Source organism: Leucopleurus acutus (assembly GCF_964270905.1).
Source record: "Leucopleurus acutus genome assembly, chromosome: 6".
Taxonomy (NCBI): domain Eukaryota; kingdom Metazoa; phylum Chordata; class Mammalia; order Artiodactyla; family Delphinidae; genus Leucopleurus; species Leucopleurus acutus.
Genome location: NC_139149.1, coordinates 14,992,533 through 15,010,886, shown reverse-complemented (window position 1 = coordinate 15,010,886; position 18,354 = coordinate 14,992,533). Strand labels below are relative to the sequence as shown.

Genomic DNA, 18,354 nt, shown 5'->3' with positions numbered 1-18,354 from the left:
TTTACCTAAATGCTCAACAAGTATTTCAAACTCGTTCAACCCCAGATTCAATTCCTGTGTTCTTGTTCTAGATCAGTGGTGTTCACTTCCACTCTGTCCATCAGACTCAAAACTCTGAAGTCATCTTCCACTTCTTTCTTTTCCTCACCCTCATGTCAGTGGTCGGCAAGTCCTGCTAATTCTCTTTGAACCTCACCATTGCCTTAGTTCAGGCTTGTACCATCTCTCAGATGATGATTGCAATAGCTGCCTACGTAGATCCCCTGATGCACCAGTTACCTTCAGTGCCAATCTAGCTTAAAATAGGAAGAACATATCTGATCTCAATGACAGTCCTCAGTTGACTTGCTTCTGCCTACATGAGCTGGCCTAGCTTCATTTACTGAGACTTCTGCCTTAAAAGGCTGTGAATTCAGTGAAGGCAAGGGCTCTGTCTTGTTCATTTTTATTTCTCAGTGTTTTACAAAGTTTTTAGCACGCAACTGGTGCTACATGTCGTTGAATGTTGACAAGGCACTAGTGAGTAGCTAAAAGCACAGGTTGTAGAATCAGACAGATCTAGGTTTAATTTCTCTTCTCTGCCACTTAGTTGCCAAGTGACCCTGGGCAAATTAACTTTAAGACGGTGATTCTCAACTCTGGCTTCATTTTAGGATTACACAAGGGATTTATTAAAAGGGCCCAGGCCCCCTCTTCAGTCCAATCAAATCAGAATATATGGAGGGTGATGCTCAGGCACTAGAAATTGTAATAGATCCACAGGTGATCTTAAAATGCAGCCACGGTGAGAATCGCTGCTCTTAGCCTTAATTTCTCATCTACTATATAGTAACTGTTTTGAAGGGGTTTTGAGCATGTGAAATGAAATGGAATTTAGCATAGTGCCTGGCACATAGTAAGTCATGAAATTAACACACAACCTCAATATGTAACCTCCTTCTCAATGGCTACCCACTAGCTGCTTTGCCTTCCTTTCAGTTTCTGGAATGTACCAAGATTTTGCAGCTTTAGTGCCTTCACACTTGCTCTTCACCCTGCTCTTAGAAGATCTCTATCTTCAAGTCACACCTGAAGTCATACCCAGTCCCCTTTCACAGTATGGAGATGTTCATCATCTTTGTAGCACTTGTCTCAATTTGAAATTATACACTAATTTAACTATTTACTGTGTGTTTCCCCAACTGTACTGCAAACTTCACAAGGCAGAAAAGGTTTTTTCCTCCTGAGGTCCAGTGCCAAGTGCCTGGGATGTGCATGACGTTCAGGTGATAGTTGTTGAGGGATGAATGGATTAACAAATGATCCATCCTGTAATCTCAAAAAGGCAAAAATCCTTGACTTTCTGTGTCCCACAACTATATGTATTCCTACATCAAAACACCACCAAAACTAGTACTAGAGTCTCTAGTGTTTTGGGTTCTAGGTACTGACTAGGAAAACTCCAGATGCTTTTAATTCAGGAAAGGCTTCCAAGTTCAACGTTCTTAGAGGCTTAGTCATCAACCCTTGGACAATCATTAATGCTAGTCTAACAATATCTCACTTCAACAAGGCAAATAAACTTTTGTGGGTGTTTGTGTTAGCTAAGTAAAAAGGTTTTTGTTTTCTAGTTTACCTTTTGTCCCACTCAGTTGGGAAACCAAACAATATGTAAGGTTAATGGAAAAAACTTATCTGAAGTCACAGAATTAGCAAATCATTGATACTTTTGCCTATGAAGAGAACCTTAGAAATAATCTAGACCAATCCTTCATTTTACAAATGGGAACAAAAAAGCCTAGAGAAATCAATTTATTGGACATGATTATGCACTTGCTGTCACAGCGCCAGGTTTCAATCCTTCACCAATGTTCTCTCAGCCATATTACACCAGCTTCAAAGTAACCCAAAGTTATTCTGATTTCTCAGCGTTCTTCATCAATTTATACTCTGGCATCAAGTAATTTGTGATTTTCATGTTTCCATGATAATAACAAATATCTAGTCCAAATTCATGAGTGTGACATTCAGATCTCATGTCTCAATACATCTGTCTACGCTCCAGGCTCCACCATCTATTTCATGTTTTTCCAACTCTGAGCTCCCAGAGAATGCACAGCTTCATCATATCTGCCTCCTTATTATGCATGAAAACTGTTCCCAAACTTAAGCAGAAGACAGTGGCTCTCTGTATTTCTCCTGAGGACTTTGTATTCTGCCTCATACTGAAGTAGGAATGACTGCGTTGGATGGAAGAACCTTAGGAACTGGGGGCCACACAGTTCTTGCTTTTTAGGTCTTGTCCCTTCTTGCAATCAGTAAATACTTAAACTAAAACAAAGGTCTTTCCAGGCTAAAATTTTCCATAAGGATTTCATTGAAGGCAATTTTGAAGTGTTTGAAAAAGCTGGGTTAGAGGAGGCAAGACCTGGATGAACAGGACTCATGTTGCTTTAAAGAGATCAATGATGTCAGGACATTTTGAAGTTATTGTCTCTTTTCTGGGTTCTTTTCTGGGTGCTCTTCTCCTTTCTTTTTAAAATTCCTCCTCCATTCAGTATAATCCACCCACATCCCTTTTTTTACTGGTACTGTGAAAATCTACAGGAGACAAATTTAAGACCTTTAGGAAACATTAGAGAAAACAAGAAAGGCCATACAAATACTTGCTTTGATGCATTTTGCTGCAAATTTAATTTCTCCTTCAATTTTCATTAATAAATGTACCAGTAAAAACGACGACTGCCCGGTCAGCAAACAACAGCGGATCTACCAGCCTTTCACCACTCGACAGTCCACGCCTACAGCCGGCCGCTACCCTTTCGGAGACCGGAAGTTCTTTTGCCCCGGCTCGCGGGCCCACTACCTGGCGCCGGTGGGAACCGGAAGTTGTTCTGCCCCGATCGTCCGAGCGTAGCCGCGTCGGCCGCACAGGCGCAGTGGAGCTCGGGAGGAGTTGTGGGAGGGGAGGAGGAAGCGGCGGAGGGGCGTGGGGGCCGGTCCCAGAAGATGGCGGAGGCGGGGGTGAGTTGGGATTCCCCGGGGAAGCGCGGTGGACTTGGTGCTGAGGGAAGGGACCTGAGGAAGGTGGTGGCCCTCGGGAAGAGGAACCGCTTGCGTTTTTGCAGCCTGGGAACCCTGCTGGCAAGTACGAGGAGCCAGGACCACAGATGGGGCCTGAAGGGCGAGGGGCTCTGCTTAACCTGGAGAAGGGTCGGCGAGATCCGGAAGGGGACACCTGGGTCGGGGAGAGGGTCTAGGAGAGGCCGAGGCTCCCCGGTCAGTGGAAGAGTGTCCGAGCAGAAAGAAGGCTGGAGGACGGCGGGAAGGGCGACCCCGGAGATCTGATGGGGTGGAGGTCGGCGGGCTGTCAAGCATAGAGCTGTCAGGACTCGGCAGGCTCGTAGGCAGGGAGACCAGACTCAGGCTTGGGAGGGGAAAGGATCCGAAAAGGTAGGTATTGTAGAATGCTTAGAATCCGCCAAAAGGTATGTTGATATTGGGTTGAGGAGTGGGACTTCGGCATTTTGGATTGGAATTGGAAACCTCTGGAGTAGGTGTATGGTAAAGACAAAGATTACTCTTTTCAGGACCTAGAAGTCGGTTGGTGATAGTTTCTTGGATTTTAGGGTTGGTCAGTGGGGATTGGCAATCTGGTAGAGGAAAGCAGTGTGGATAAAACTTAAGTGCTAGTGAACCATGTCCAGTTAGCATTGGCAGAAAGTTAGTGAAGTATGGCGTTAGCTAGATAGTCTAGGGAAATATACCAGGGAGAGCTGACTATTTTGTAGGATTATTGAGAAAATGCTTCAAGAAGGAATGAATAGTCTTGACAGCTGGGGCACCGAGACTGGCCGGGATCACTATTGCAATGGAGCTGAGGATTGTGGGGGGGGGCGGGGGGGGGAGAGACAAGCTCCTGTCTTGGGTGCAGGAGGAATGAAGGCAGTCTGGCAGAGGCTAGGTTGTATCTTCCAACTTTGGGGTTTGGCCCTGATAGGGAACCACTGAGTGAAAAATGAATGAAGGGATGCCCCCACTAATAGGGGCTCCCCAGAGAATAGCCCCGTACTCTTCCTGTTTCCTCCTTTTATTCTTTCTCTGGACATTACGTTGAGTAGTGTGTTTTGTTATAGTTCTCAGTACATACCTGATATAAAGTGACGAAGCTGTGAATCATGTACATTTATTTGGTAAAGAGGTTGATTCTTTTTAAACTGACAACTGTTGCTTTTACGTGTGGTGGACTGAAAAGGAAAGGATAAAATGCAATTTAGAAATTTAATGACAGAGCTTGTTTTCATTGTTATCAGAAAATTATTCTCAAACGATGGAGTAACCTTTTTAGGGACTGAGATTTGTCATTTAAAAGCAATAATGGGATGCAAATGTTGCTTGCTTAATGGTTTCTGTGTTTGGGTTTTAATGTTGACAGGAAAGATGAGTTGCAGGGTCTTCAAGGCAAACATGTTTTTCTTCCTAAAAGTTTTTAGCGTCCATAGCCTATGATTCACATTTGTGTGCTTTTATTTAAGGAGAGTTTCATTGACTTAAGTGTGTTTTTCCTAACTGTAATGCTTATTCTATTTTGAGAATGCCATTCTAATTACAAGAGCATAGGATAAAAAAGATGTGAGGTAGTAATTTAATTTTATTATTTAGTAGCCTTTCTGATCTAAGCACCTGAAGAGACAGGTAATCTGAGGGAGTAAACATACTTCTGTGACTGCTCTTCCTTTAAAGAGAAATGATCTTGTATGGTTTTGGGGGTGTTGCAATTGTTAAAATACAATTGGTACTTAATCAGTTCTTAGGGAGATTTTGTTTGTATGCTTGTTTTCAAATGCCTGTTGCCTGGAAGTTGTTTCAGTGGCAAATGTAAACTTTGATTTTCATCCGCAAAGCTGAGAATCACTTATTTTATTTACCTGAAGGTAATAATAATCCATTGACAGGAAGCCATAGACTGGGAATAACGTTTTTCCAGTTTTGATGATTTGTTATTATCTATCCAAACTATTTGAACTATTTTTCTTTTTGTTCAGTAACGTACTTTATAGAAATTGTAGGTCAGGGCTCAAAGTAGAATTTTTCATGTTCTGTGGAAGTTTCTTCTTTGTCAGTTTTTGAAAAAAAAAGTGTTATTTTGGTATTAACAGTAGTTTATCAACATGGCTTTAAAAACTGTTTCTTTTGTGACATTTAAATTGTTTCTGTATGGTGTTTGTAGAAAAGGCAGTTGTGAAATGGGAAACACTCTGGACATGGAGTCAGAGTGCTTGGAGCTAGTCCTGGTACTACCCGGCAACAGTTTTATAATCTCAGAAAGTTACTTAACCTATTTTATTTTTGTAAAATAAAAAGATTAAGGATTAAAAACACCTGCCTACTTACTAGGATTATTGTTGAGGATCTATTGAGATATTGTCTTTTAAATGGTATCTTTATACCAGAGACTTCTTCCCTGATCAGAAAATTATTTCTTGGGTAATCTAAATTTTTCAAATATAGGTTTTTAAAAAAATTTTGAGAATCGAATTTATTGTTGTTGTAACAGTAACATTTAAAGGTATAGATACGCTCTAGGAAGATATTATCAATACATAATCAGAAAACCAAACTTGAAAACAAACAAATTAGGGATACTTATTCCAAGAACTTTCACTTTAAAATAACCTACTCCCCTAATGTGTGGCTATTATAAACAACATGCTTTATTTAGGAACTTAGTTGTTGCATAGTAGGCGGTGAATGGTCTTGTGGAATTTTTTACCCCTTTGATGAGTCTGGCCATTTCTAGGAGTTCACTTTACATGTTTGTCGTAGCAGGACCCAGTAGTATACATTCTTGATCTTGTCACTTCACTTAACCACTTTGGGTCTCATTTGCTTTGCCAGGAAACAGATCACTGGTTCTTAACTTCTTTTGGATCATGAACTTTTTGAGTACTTGATATAAAAATGTCCAACTCCCTAACCGGAAAAATGCACATATCCACAACTTTTTTGGTTTTGTTTTACATCAGACTCACATAGCCCCTGGAAGAGATGAACTCCCATTCCCTTCCATTTCTTACATTTTAGGATACTGTGATTCTAAAGCATTTTAACTTTTATTTTTGTCTCCAGTAATTATATAGTATTGTATTATTATGTAGTCACAAAATGAGCTTTTTGGACTTAAAAAATAGCTTAAAAAATCTTATTCAGGTAAACATGAAACAATTGTTGTGTTATTTTTAAAGACAACTTTTGGGGTGAAGAAACTATAAACAAGCACTTTCAGAAAGGTTGAGTAAACAGCTGTGGCAGAATTACATAAATAAACATTGTAGAAAGTTTCTAGCAGCCTGGAGATAGAATGCGGAAAGAGTCTAGCAATCAGTGTCTCTCAGTGGGAGAACATTGCCTCTCTGTGGGAATTTGGAAACATGTAAGGCCATGTTTGGTTATCTCAGAGTGGGGAGGGGGTGTGCACTGGCATTTAGTGGGCACGAGCCAGGGCTGCTAAATGTTTTTCAATGCTTAGGGCAGTTCCAAACAACAAGAAATTGCCCTGCCCAAAATGCCAGTGCTCTTTGACAAACACTGGTGAGTGATGTGAGATGGGACCTACCACACCAGAATAGCTTTTTAAAACTGAAGCTGTTTTGTTCTTTTAAAAATATTATTCAACATAAAATTCCCTTTTGGAAAAATTCACAGACAGAAACAATTTACTAGATATACTAGAGCAATTTGGGTTACTTAACATGTGTATTTACTCTTTGTCCTCTAGTATCTGTTTTAGTAGCAGAAAGCGGGGGGTATTGTTGTGTCTGCTGAAGTTTGGGAAATGAGGAGTCAACTCTTGGTCTAATACTGTATGTAAGTTGGCCATATGATTTTTTTCTTTAATACATATTTTTACCCCTGGATCTAGTACTTTTAAAGAAAATTTATTTGTTTGTACATTTATTCTTATGGTCTTTCTGGTTGGACATTAATTTACATTAGTACCTTGAGAATATTTACAGTTAAGATTGTTTTCCAGTGTCTGTCCATCTTTTCAGTAACCAAATCCCCTTCTATAGGGGATGCCAAAAAAGAAGTCTAAGGAGTTGGGCTGGAATGGGACTCAAGTTTTAGAGGAAAGAGGATGGGTTTTGGCATCAGTCAGATGTAAGGTACAATTCCAGTTCTAATACTGCATGTCATGTGACCATAAGCAAGTTGTTAAGTCTCTTTGACTTTATATCTTCATTTGTAAAATGTGGATGATAATACCTACCTTTAGCATTATTTTGAAGATTAGAGTTACTATATGCCTGGCATGGAGTAGGCCCTCCATAAATGGGTGCTGTATCGTGATGATAATGATGATGATGAATTCTGTAGATACTGAACACTGCAGAACACATGACATGCTGACATGCTGGATACCACAGCAAGGAATAGTCTGCAAGACCAGGTCAAGGGGAGGTGTTTTCTAGGATTTTCAGTAGGTGTTTAGAATATATTTTCCTATGAATCAGCTATAATATGTACTGTTTTCTCAAGGCTGCTAAGCTATAGAGCTCAGTGATGTTGTACAGTAAGTAGGTTTGTGAGCTTGAGGATAAAATTCCCCCCTTGGGTGTTGGGCACAGAGCTTTGAGTGTGGTAGAGGCACAGTAAAAAAAAGTCTATTGTTTCTGTTTATAACGTGGAACTGATAGGCTGTGAAAGTTACTAGTGCTTACAGATGTTCTCATTTTCATACTGATTATTTCTAAACTCAACACCCCCACCCCTCCCTCCAGCTTACACATGGGTTTTGTTCCCAAAATTCATTTATAAGGTAGTTTGAAACTTGGAAGCTTGCAGGACATATATTTTAAAGATGATTAAGTGCTAGGTTAGGTTCACCTTCCAAAAGGCCTGCTTAGGAGAGACCTTCAAGATGGTGGAGGAGTAAGACGTGGAGATCACCCTCCTCCCCACAGATACATCAGAAATACATCTACATGTGGAACAACTCCTACAGAACACCTACTGAACGCTGGCAGAAGACCTCAGACTTCCCAAAAGGCAAGAAACTCCCCATGGACCTGGGTAGGGCAAAAGAAAAAAGAAAATATAGAGACAAAAGAATAGGGACAGGACCTGCACCTCTGGGAGGGAGCTGTGAAGGAGGAAATGTTTCCACACACTAGGAAGCCCCTTCACTGGCGGAGATGGGCGGTGGGCGAGGGGGGAGAGCTTTGGAGCCACCGAGGAGAGCGCAGCAACAGGGGTGTGGAGGGCAAAGTGGAGAGATTCCCGCACAGAGGATCGGTGCCGACCAGCACTCACCAGCCCGAGAGGCTTGTCTGCTCAACCACCGGGGCGGGCGGGGGCTGGGAGCTGAGGCTCCGGTTTCGGGTTTCGGAGGTCAGATCCCAGGGAGAGGACTGGGGTTGGTTGCGTGAACACAGTCTGAAGGGGGCTAGTGTGCACAGCTAGCCAGGAGGGAATCTGGGAAAAGGTCTGGACCTGCCTAAGAGGCAAGAGACCGTTGTTTCAGGGTGCGCGAGGAGAGGGGATTCAGAGCACTGCCTAAATGAGCTACAGAGATGGGCGCGAGCCGTGGCTGTCAGCACGGACCCCAGAGACGGGCATGAAACGCTAAGGCTGCTGCTGCCGCCACCAAGAAGACTGTGTGCAAGCACAGGTCACTATCCACACCTCCCCTCCTGGGAGCCTGTGCAGCCTGCCACTGCCAGGGTCCCATGATCCAGGGACAGCTTCCCCGGGAGAACACACAGCACAGGTCAGGCTGTTGCAATGTCATGCTGGCCTCTGCCGCCGCAGGCTTGGCCCACATTCCATATGCCTCTCTGCCCCACCGGCCTGAGTGAGCCAGAGCCCCCTAATCAGCTGCTATTTTAACCCCGTCCTTTCTGAGCAAAGAACAGACGCCCTCAGGAGACCTACATGCAGAGGAGGGGCCAAATCCAAAGCTGAGCCCCTGGGAGCTGTGCGAACAAAGAAGAGAAAGGGAAATTTCTCTGTGCAACCTCAGGAGCAGTGGATTTAATCTCCACAATCAACTTGATGTACCCTGCATCTGTGGAGTACCTGAATAGACAACGAATCATCCCAAAATTGAGGTGGTGGATTTTGGGATCAGCTGTAGGCTTGGGGGTTTGTTTTCTGCATCTAATTTGTTTCTGGTTTTATGTTTATCTTGTTTAGTATTTAGAGTTTATGGTTATTGGTAGATTTGTTTATTGATTTGGTTGCTCTGTTTCATTTTTCTTTTTTACATAGAGATATATGTATATTTTTTTCCTGTTTCTCTTTTTGTGAGTGTGTATGTGTATGCTTCTTTGTGTGATTTTGTCTGTATAGCTTTGCTTTTACCATTTGTCCTAGGGTTCTGTCTGTCTGCTTTTTTTTTTGGATAGTTTTGAGCGCTTGTTATCATTGGTGGATCTTTTTGGTTTGGTTGCTCTCTTCTTCCTTTCTTTTTTTTTTCTTACTTTTAAATTTTTTTTATTTTTAATAATTTAAAAAATAGTTTTATTTTTATAACTTTATTTTATTTTATTTTAGTATTTTTTTTCTTTCTTTTTATTTTTCTCCCTTTTCTTCTGAGCCATGTGGCTGACAGGGTCTTGGTGCTCCGGCCAGGTGTCAGGCCTGTGCCTCTGAGGTGGGAGAGCCGAGTTCAGGACATTGGTCTATCAGAGACCTCGTGGCTCTACGTAATATCAAACAGAGAAAGCTCTCCCAGAGATCTCCATCTCAATCCTAAGACCCAGCTCCACTCAACGACTAACAAGCTATAGTGCTGGACACCCTATGCCAAGCAACTAGCAAGACAGGAACACAACCCCACCCATTAGCAGAGAGGCTGCCTAAAATCATTGTAAGGTCACAGACACCCCAAAACACACTACTGGATGCGGTCCTGCCCACCAGAAAGACAAGATCCAGATCGCCTCATCCACCAGGGCACAGATACCAATCCCCTCCACCTGGAAGCCTACACAACCCACTGAACTAACCTTACCCACTGCGGGCAGACACCAAAAACAACAGGAACTATGAATCTGCAGCCTATGAAAAGGAGACCCCAAACACACTAAGTTAAGCAAAATGAGAATACAGAGGAATACGCAGCAGATGAAGGAGCAAGGTAAAAACCCACCAGACCAAACAAATGAAGAGGAAATAGGAAGTCTAACTGAAAAGGAATTCATAGTAATGATAGTAAAGATGATCCAAAATCTTGGAAATAGAATGGAGAAGATACAAGAAACATTTAACAAGGACCTAGAAGAACTAAAGAACAATGATGAACAACACAATAAATGAAATTAAATATTCTCAAGATGGAAACAATAGCAGAATAACTGAGGTAGAAGAACAGAGAAGTGACCTGGAAGATAAAATAGTGCAAATAACTACTGCAGAGCAGAATAAAGAAAAAAGAATGAAAAGAATTGAAGACAGTCTCAGAGACCTCTGGGACACTAAACGCACCAACATTCGAATTATAGGGGTCCCTCGCGGTTCTGCCCACCAGAAAGACAAGATCCAACCTTATCCACCAGAATACAGGCACCAGTCCCCTCCACCAGGAAGCCTACACAACCCACTGAACCAACCTTAGCCACTGGGGGCAGACGTCAAAACAACAGGAACTACGAATCTGCAGCCTATGAAAAGGAGACCCCAAACACAGTAAGTTAAGCAAAATGAGAAGACAGAGAAACATGCAGCAGATGAAGGAGCAAGGTAAAAACCCACCAGACCAAAAAAATGAAGAGGAAATAGGCAGTCTACCAGAAAAAGAATTCAGAGTAATGATAGTGAAGATGATCCAAAATCTTGGAAATAGAATGGAGAAAATACAGGAAACTTTTAACAAGGACCTAGAAGAACTAAAGAGCAAACAAACACTGATGAGCAACACAATAAATGAAATTTAAAATTCTCTAGAAGGAATCAGTAGCAGAATAACTGAGGCTGAAGAACGGATAAGTGACCTGGAAGATAAAGTAGTGGAAATAACTACCACAGAGCAGAATAAAGAAAAAAGAATGAAAAGAATGGAGGACAGTCTCAGAGACCTCTGGGACAACATTAAATGCACCAACATTCGAGTTATAGGGGTCCCAGAAGAAGAAGAGAAAAAGAAAGGGACTGAGAAAATATTTGAAGAGATTATAGTTGAAAACTTCCCTAATATGGGAAAGAAATAGTCAAGTCCAGGAAGCTCAGAGAGTCCCATACAGGATAAATCCAAGGGGAAACACACCAAGACACATATTAATCAAGCTATCAACAATTAAATACAAAGAAAAAATATTAAAAGCAGCAAGGGAAAAGCAACAAGTAACATACAAGGGAATCCCCATAAGGTTAACAACTGATCTTTCAGCAGAAACTCTGCAAGCCACAAGGGAGTGGCAGCACATATTTAAAGTGATGAAAGGGAAAACCCTACAACCAAGATTAGTCTACCCAGAGAGATCTCATTCAGATTCGACAGAGAAATTAAAATCTTTACAGGCAAGCAAAAGCTAAGAAAATTCAGCACCACCAAACCAGCTTTACGACAAATGCTAAAGGAACTTCTCTAGGCAGGAAACACAAGGGAAGGAAAAGACCTACAATAACAAACTCAAACAATTAAGAATATGGTAAAGGAAAATACATATTGATAACCACCTTAAATATAAATGGATTAAATGCTCCAACCAAAAGACATAGACTAACTGAATGGATCCAAAAACAAGACCTGTATATATGTTGTCTACAAGAGACCCACTTCAGACCTAGGGACACATACAGACTGAAAGTGAAAGGATGGAAAAAGATATTCCATGCAAATGGAAATCAAAAGAAAGCTGCATTAGCAATTCTCATATGAGACAAAATAGACTTTAAAACAAAGACTATTACAAGAGACACAGAAGGACAGTACATAATGATCAAGGCATCAATACAAGAAGAAGATATAACAATTGTAAATATTTATGCATCCAACATAGGAGCACCTCAATACACAAGGCAAATGCTAACAGACATAAAAAGGGGAAATTGACAGTAACACAATCATAGTAGGGGACTTTAACACCCCAATTTCACCAGTGGACAGATCACCCAAAATGAAAATCAATAAGAAAACACAAGCTTTAAATGATATATTAAACAAGATGGACTTAATTGATATTTATAAGACATTCCATCCAAAAACAACAGAATACACTTTCTTCTCAAGTGCTCATGGAACATTCTCCAGGACAGATCATATCTTGGGTCACAAATCAAGCCTTGGTGAATTTAAGAAAATTGAAATCACATCAAGTATCTTTTCCGACCACAATGCTATGAGACTAGGTATCAATTGCAGGAAAAATTCTGTAAAAAATACCAACACATGGAGGCTAAACAATACACTACTAAATAATCAAGACATCACTGAAGAAATCAAAAAGGAAATTAAAAAATACCTAGAAACAAATGACAATGAAAACATGATGAGCTAAAACCTATGGGAAGCAGCAAAAGCAGTTCTAAGAGGGAAATTTATAGCAATACAATCCTACCTCTAGAAACAAGAAACATCTCAAATACACAACCTAACCTTACACCTAAAGCAATTAGAGAAAGAAGAACAAAAAACCCCAAAAGTTAGCAGAAGGAAAGAAATCATAAAGACCAGATCAGAAATAAGTGAAAAAGAAATGAAGGAAACAATAGCAAAGATCAGTAAAACTAAAAACTGGTTCTTTGAGAAGATAAACAAAATTGACAGACCATTAGCCAGACTCATCAAGAAAAAAAGGGAGAAGACTCAAATGAATAGAAGTAGAAATGAAAAAGGTGAGGTAACAGCTGACACTGCAGAAATACAAAGGATCATGAGAGATTACTACAAGCAACTGTATGCTAATAAAATGGACAGCCTGGAAGAAATGGACAAATTCTAAGAAAAGCACAACCTTCCCAGACTGAACCAGGAAGAAATAGGAAATATACACAGATCAATCACAAGCACTGAAATTAAGACTGTGATTAAAAATCTCCCAACAAACAAAAGCCCAGGACCAGATGGCTTCACAGGTGAATTCTATCAAACATTTAGAGAAGAGCTAACACCTGTCCTCAAACTCTTCCAAAATATAGCAGAGGGAGGAACACTCTCAAGCTCATTCTATGAGGCCATCATCACCCTGATACCAAAATCAAAGATGTCACAAGAAAGAAAACTACAGGCCAATGTCACTGATGAACATAGATCCAAAAATTCTCAACAAGATGCTAGCAAACAGAATCCAGTAGCACATGAAAAGGATCATACAGCATGATCAAGTGGGGTTTACCCCAGGAATGCAAGGGTTCTTCACTATATGCAAACTATCAATGTGATAAACCATATTAACAAATTGAAGGAGAAAAACCATACGATCCTCTCAATAGAGGCAGAAAAACCTTTGGACAAAATTCAACACCCATTTATGATAAAACCCTCCAGAAAGTAGGCATAGAGGGAACTTACCTCAACATAATAAAGGTCATATATGACAAATCCACAGCCAACATCGTTCTCTATGGTGAAAAACTGAAACCATTTCCTCTAAGATCAGGAAAAAGAGAAGGTTGTCCACTCTCACCACTCTTATTCAACATAGTTTTGGAAGTCTTAGCCACAGCAATCAGAGAAGAAAAAGAAGTAAAAGGAATCCAACTTGGAAAAGAAGAAGTAAAGCTGACACTGTTCACAGATAACATCATACTATACATAAAGAATCCTAAAAATGCTACCAGAAAACTAGTAGAGCTAATCAATGAATTTGGTAGAGTAGCAGGCTACAAAATTAATGCACAGAAATCTCTTGCATTCCTATGCACTAATGATGAAAAATCTGAAGAGAAATTAAGGAAACACTCCATTTACCACTGCAACAAAAAGAATAGAATACATAGGAATACACCTACCTAAGGAGACAAAGACCTGCATGCAGAAAACTATAAGACACTGATGAAAGAAATTAAAGTTGATAGAAATAGATGGAGAGATACACCATATTCTTGGATTGGAAGAATCACACTGTGAAAATGACTATTCTACCCAACACAATCTACAGATTCAGTGCAATCCTTATCAAACTACCAATGGCATTTTTCACAGAACTGGAACGAATTTCACAATTTGTATGGAAACACAGAAGACCCCGAGTAGCCAAAGCAATCTTGAGAAAGAAAAACAGAGCTGGAAGAATCAAGCTCCTGGACTTCAGACTATAATACAAAGCTACAGTAATGAAGACAGTATGGTACTGGCACAAAAATAGAAATACAGATCAATGAAACAGTGTAGGAAGCCCAGAGATAAACCCACACACATATGGTCACCTTATTTTTGATAAAGGAGGCAAGAATATACAATGGAGAAAAGACAGGCTCTTCAAGAAGTGGTGCTGGGAAAACCGGACAGGTACATGTAAAAGAATGAAATTAGAACACTCCCTAACACCATATACAAAACTAAACTCCAGATGGATTAAAGACCTAAATGTAAGGCCAGCCACTATAATACTGTTACAGGAAAACATAGGCAGAACACTCTATGACATAAATCACAGCAAGATCTTTTTGATCCATGTCCTAGAGAAATGAAAATAAAAACAAAAATAAACAAATGGGACCTAATGAAACTTAAAAACTTTTGCACAGCAAAGGAAAGCATAAACAAAACGAAAAGACCACCCTCAGAATGAGAGAAGGTATTTGCAAATGAAGCAACTGACAAAGGATTAATCTCCAAAATTTACAAGCAGCTCATGCAGCTCAATATCAAAAAAACAAACAACCCAATCCAAAAATGGGCAGAAGACCTAAATATACATTTCTCCCAAGAAGATATACAGATCGCCAACAAACACATGAAAGGATGCTCAGCGTCATTAATCATTAGAGAAATGCAAATCAAAACTAAAATGAGGTATCACCTCACACCAGTCAGAATGGCCATCATCAAAAAATCTACAAGCGGCAGTTTTCCCCAGCTTTGGGTGGTGGCTGCTGCTGGGCTCCGGCTTCCCATCGGCGGAGGGCAAGGCGGCGTGGACAGCGGCCCCGGCACCCCGCGCCCCGCCGCCCGCAGCCGCGCGCCCGCCCGCCCGCCGCGCCCCGAGCTCTCCGCTCTTCGCCTCAGTGCCCGGCCGCCGCCGCCGCGGCCCAGAGAGCGGCCCAGATGCAGGCCATCAAGTGTGTGGTGGTGGGAGACGGAGCTGTAGGTAAAACTTGCCTCCTGATCAGTTATACGACCAATGCCTTTCCTGGAGAGTATATCCCCACTGTCTTTGACAACTATTCTGCCAATGTTATGGTGGATGGAAAACCGGTGAATCTGGGCTTGTGGGATACAGCTGGACAAGAAGATTATGACCGATTACGTCCCCTATCCTATCCGCAAACGGATGTATTCTTGATTTGCTTTTCTCTTGTGAGTCCTGCATCATTTGAAAATGTTCGTGCAAAGTGGTACCCTGAAGTGCGACACCACTGTCCCAACACTCCTATCATCCTGGTGGGGACGAAACTTGACCTGAGGGATGATAAAGACACGATTGAGAAACTGAAGGAGAAGAAGCTGACACCCATCACCTACCCGCAGGGCTTGGCCATGGCCAAGGAGATCGGTGCCGTCAAATACCTGGAGTGCTCGGCGCTCACGCAGCGAGGTCTTAAGACGGTGTTTGATGAAGCTATCCGGGCGGTTCTCTGCCCGCCCCCCGTCAAGAAGAGGAAGAGAAAATGCCTGCTGTTGTGAATGTCCGGGCCCCTCCCGCCTGTCCCCGTCCCCCAGGACCCTTTGTACGCTTTGCTCAAACGGTGGAGCCTTCGCACTCAATGCCAAGTTTTTGTTACAGATTAGTTTTTCCATAAAACCGTTTTGAACCAATCAGTAATTTCTAGGTTTTGTTTGTTTAAAGTGTAAGAGTTCAAACTTTCACATCCTATTAAAGTTTAGCCCTAAGATGACGAGCTTCCTTAAAGCCTTATTTCTCAAAGCCCCTATTCTTGCTCAGATTAAGAGTTGCCAAAATACCTTGTGAACTAAGTTGCATTGTTGGGCTAAGAACACTAAGCACTAAACTGTTCAAAGACCTTTGTCTGGAAGAGACTAGCTTCTGAGGCAGGAGATGCAGACGCTCGCTAATGAGTTTCAGACGCGAAGAGCAGTGCAGCCTCCTTCCTGAAACGTTGCCATTTAACGCATCCTGATTTACCAGCCCACGTTCACTACCTAACACTGTACTGTACATCATAATGAACGAGTGTAACAGCTCAGCTCTTCGGATCAATCTTTTTGATTTCGTAGTGAGATTTTTAGAACAAATTAGTGTATTAGCTTTGGTGAGATTTTGAACAGAGCTTTTACTGCCGTGTTCCCTCCGATGAAGCATTCTGCTCTGGCCGCGGGTGCACTGGGTGGAGCGTGTGGAACACTTGTGATCAGAGGATGAAGACAGTATTTTAACAAAATATGGAGATTAATTTACACTACATTGTATACGTAATAATTAAACTATTAAAAGTGTCACGGGTAAACGTTTTAAAAGGTTAATTTCTGTCAAATGCAGTAGATGATGAAGAAAGGCCGGTATTATCAGTAAGTGTTTTCTTAAGCTTTTCCTTAAACGTGCCCATCCCTCCTGAAATTGGGCATTTAATCCATCTTTGACCTCATCATTCTCATAGTTGCTAACTTAGTAAGTGCTTTTCTTATAGAACCCCTTCTTAATGAGCAATATGCCTCCTTGTATTATAAAATCGTTCTGAATATGCATTAGAAAATTTTTTTTGTAGATTAGTAAAAGTGCATTCCTGTTTTCATGTTACCTTATCCAAAGCTAGTAAGTGCTTTCCTTGGTTTTCTAGTAACTAGGTGTAAAAATCCTATGTTGCAGCTTTACAGTTTTTAAAATACTTAGATATTCTTAAACTGTAAACCCTGCCAGATCACCGGCACTGCACCTGGACTAATAACACTGACCGCCTCTTGCCTCACAGCGTGCACACGCTTCCTGTCCTTGCCCTAACGATGTTCCTTGGGGTCTGTGAGGTTCCGTCAACCCCGTGCTCGTGCTAACGAAGTTCTGTACAACTTACCCACTGGCAAGAATACGAGCTTGGACCTTTCAACCACTAGAACAAAATTTTTTAAATTGACAGTTGCAGAATTGTGGAGTGTTTTTACATTGATCTTTTGCTAATGCAATTAGCAGTATGTTTTGCATGTATGACTTAATAAATCCTTGAATCATGAAAAAAAAAAAAAAATCTACAAGCAATAAATCCTGGAGAGGTTGTGGAGAAAAGGGAACCCTGTTGCACTGTTGGTGGGAATGTAAATTGATACAGCCACTATGAAGAACAGTATGGAGGTTCCTTAAAAAACTAAAAATAGATCTACCATACGACCCAGCAATCCCACTACTGGGCATATATCCTAAGAAAACCATAATTCAAAAAGAGTCATGTACCACAATGTTCATTGCAGTACTGTTTACAATAGCAGGACGTGGAAGCAACCTAAGTGTCCATCGACAGATGAATGGATAAAGAAGATGTGGCACATATATACAATGGAATATTACTCAGCCATAAAAAGAAACGAAATTGAATTATTTGTAGTGAGGTGGATGGACCTGGAGTCTGTCGTACAGAGTGAAGTAAGTCAGAACGAGAAAAATAAAATACCATAGGCTAACCCATATATATGGAATCTAAAAAAATAAATAAATAAACGTTCTGAAGAACCTATGGGCAGGACAGGAATAAAGATGCAGATGTAGGGAATGGACTTGAGGACATGGGGAATAGGAAGGGTAAGCTGGGACGAAGTGAGAGAGTGACATGGACATATGTACACTACCAAATGTAAAATAGGTAGTGGGAAGCAGCCGCATAGCACAGGGAGATCATCTCAGTGCTTTGTGACCACCTAGAGGGGTGGGCTAGGGAGGGTGGGAGGGAGGAGATATGGGGATATATGTATACGTATAGATGATTCACTTTGTTACAAAGCAGAAATTAACACAGCATCGTAAAGCAATTATACACCAATAAAGATGTTTAAAAAAAAAAAAGGCCTGCTTAACCCAATATACTTTGATTCAAAAGGAGTTAACCTAATTTAATGAAACAAATATGAATATGTAGAGCTCCTACTATGAGCTAGGCACGTACCTGTCTGGGTACGTAGGCACAGCAAAAACTTGATAGTGAATAAGACCTACATAGAAATTTTATAATCTGTAAAGCAACTATACATATCATCATAAGGTACCTATAAGAAGTGCCATAGTAAAGGTTTAAATAAAATACTTAGAGATTCAAAGGAAATATCCC

General features: G+C 41.0%; 2 protein-coding genes across 5 annotated transcripts in view; both read left to right on the top strand.

The window, feature by feature from the left end:
- Positions 1–2,970: 2,970 nt before the first annotated feature.
- Positions 2,971–18,354, top strand: part of INSIG2 (insulin induced gene 2) — a gene marked incomplete at its 3' end in the record, with an annotated part of 30,047 nt that continues 14,663 nt past the window's right edge. The window contains exon 1 of one of the 4 annotated variants that reach the window (XM_082840617.1): positions 2,971–3,003. Of the gene's footprint in view, positions 3,004–3,039; positions 3,128–6,593; positions 6,847–8,834; positions 9,090–18,354 lie in introns of those variants that run through there. The other 3 variants (XM_082840620.1, XM_082840618.1, XM_082840619.1) reach the window with 3 other exon arrangements.
- On the top strand, positions 14,996–17,172 carry LOC309963454 (ras-related C3 botulinum toxin substrate 1). The gene has a single exon (XM_082841841.1). The coding sequence runs from the start codon at positions 15,191–15,193 to the stop codon at positions 15,767–15,769; it is 579 nt and encodes a 192-aa protein (XP_082697967.1). The 5' UTR covers positions 14,996–15,190; the 3' UTR covers positions 15,770–17,172.

What these genes read in the sequence shown, in the direction of transcription:
- LOC309963454 (XM_082841841.1), top strand. Translation starts at nt 15,191, where the DNA reads ATGCAGGCCATCAAGTGTGTGGTGGTGGGAGACGGAGCTGTAGGTAAA.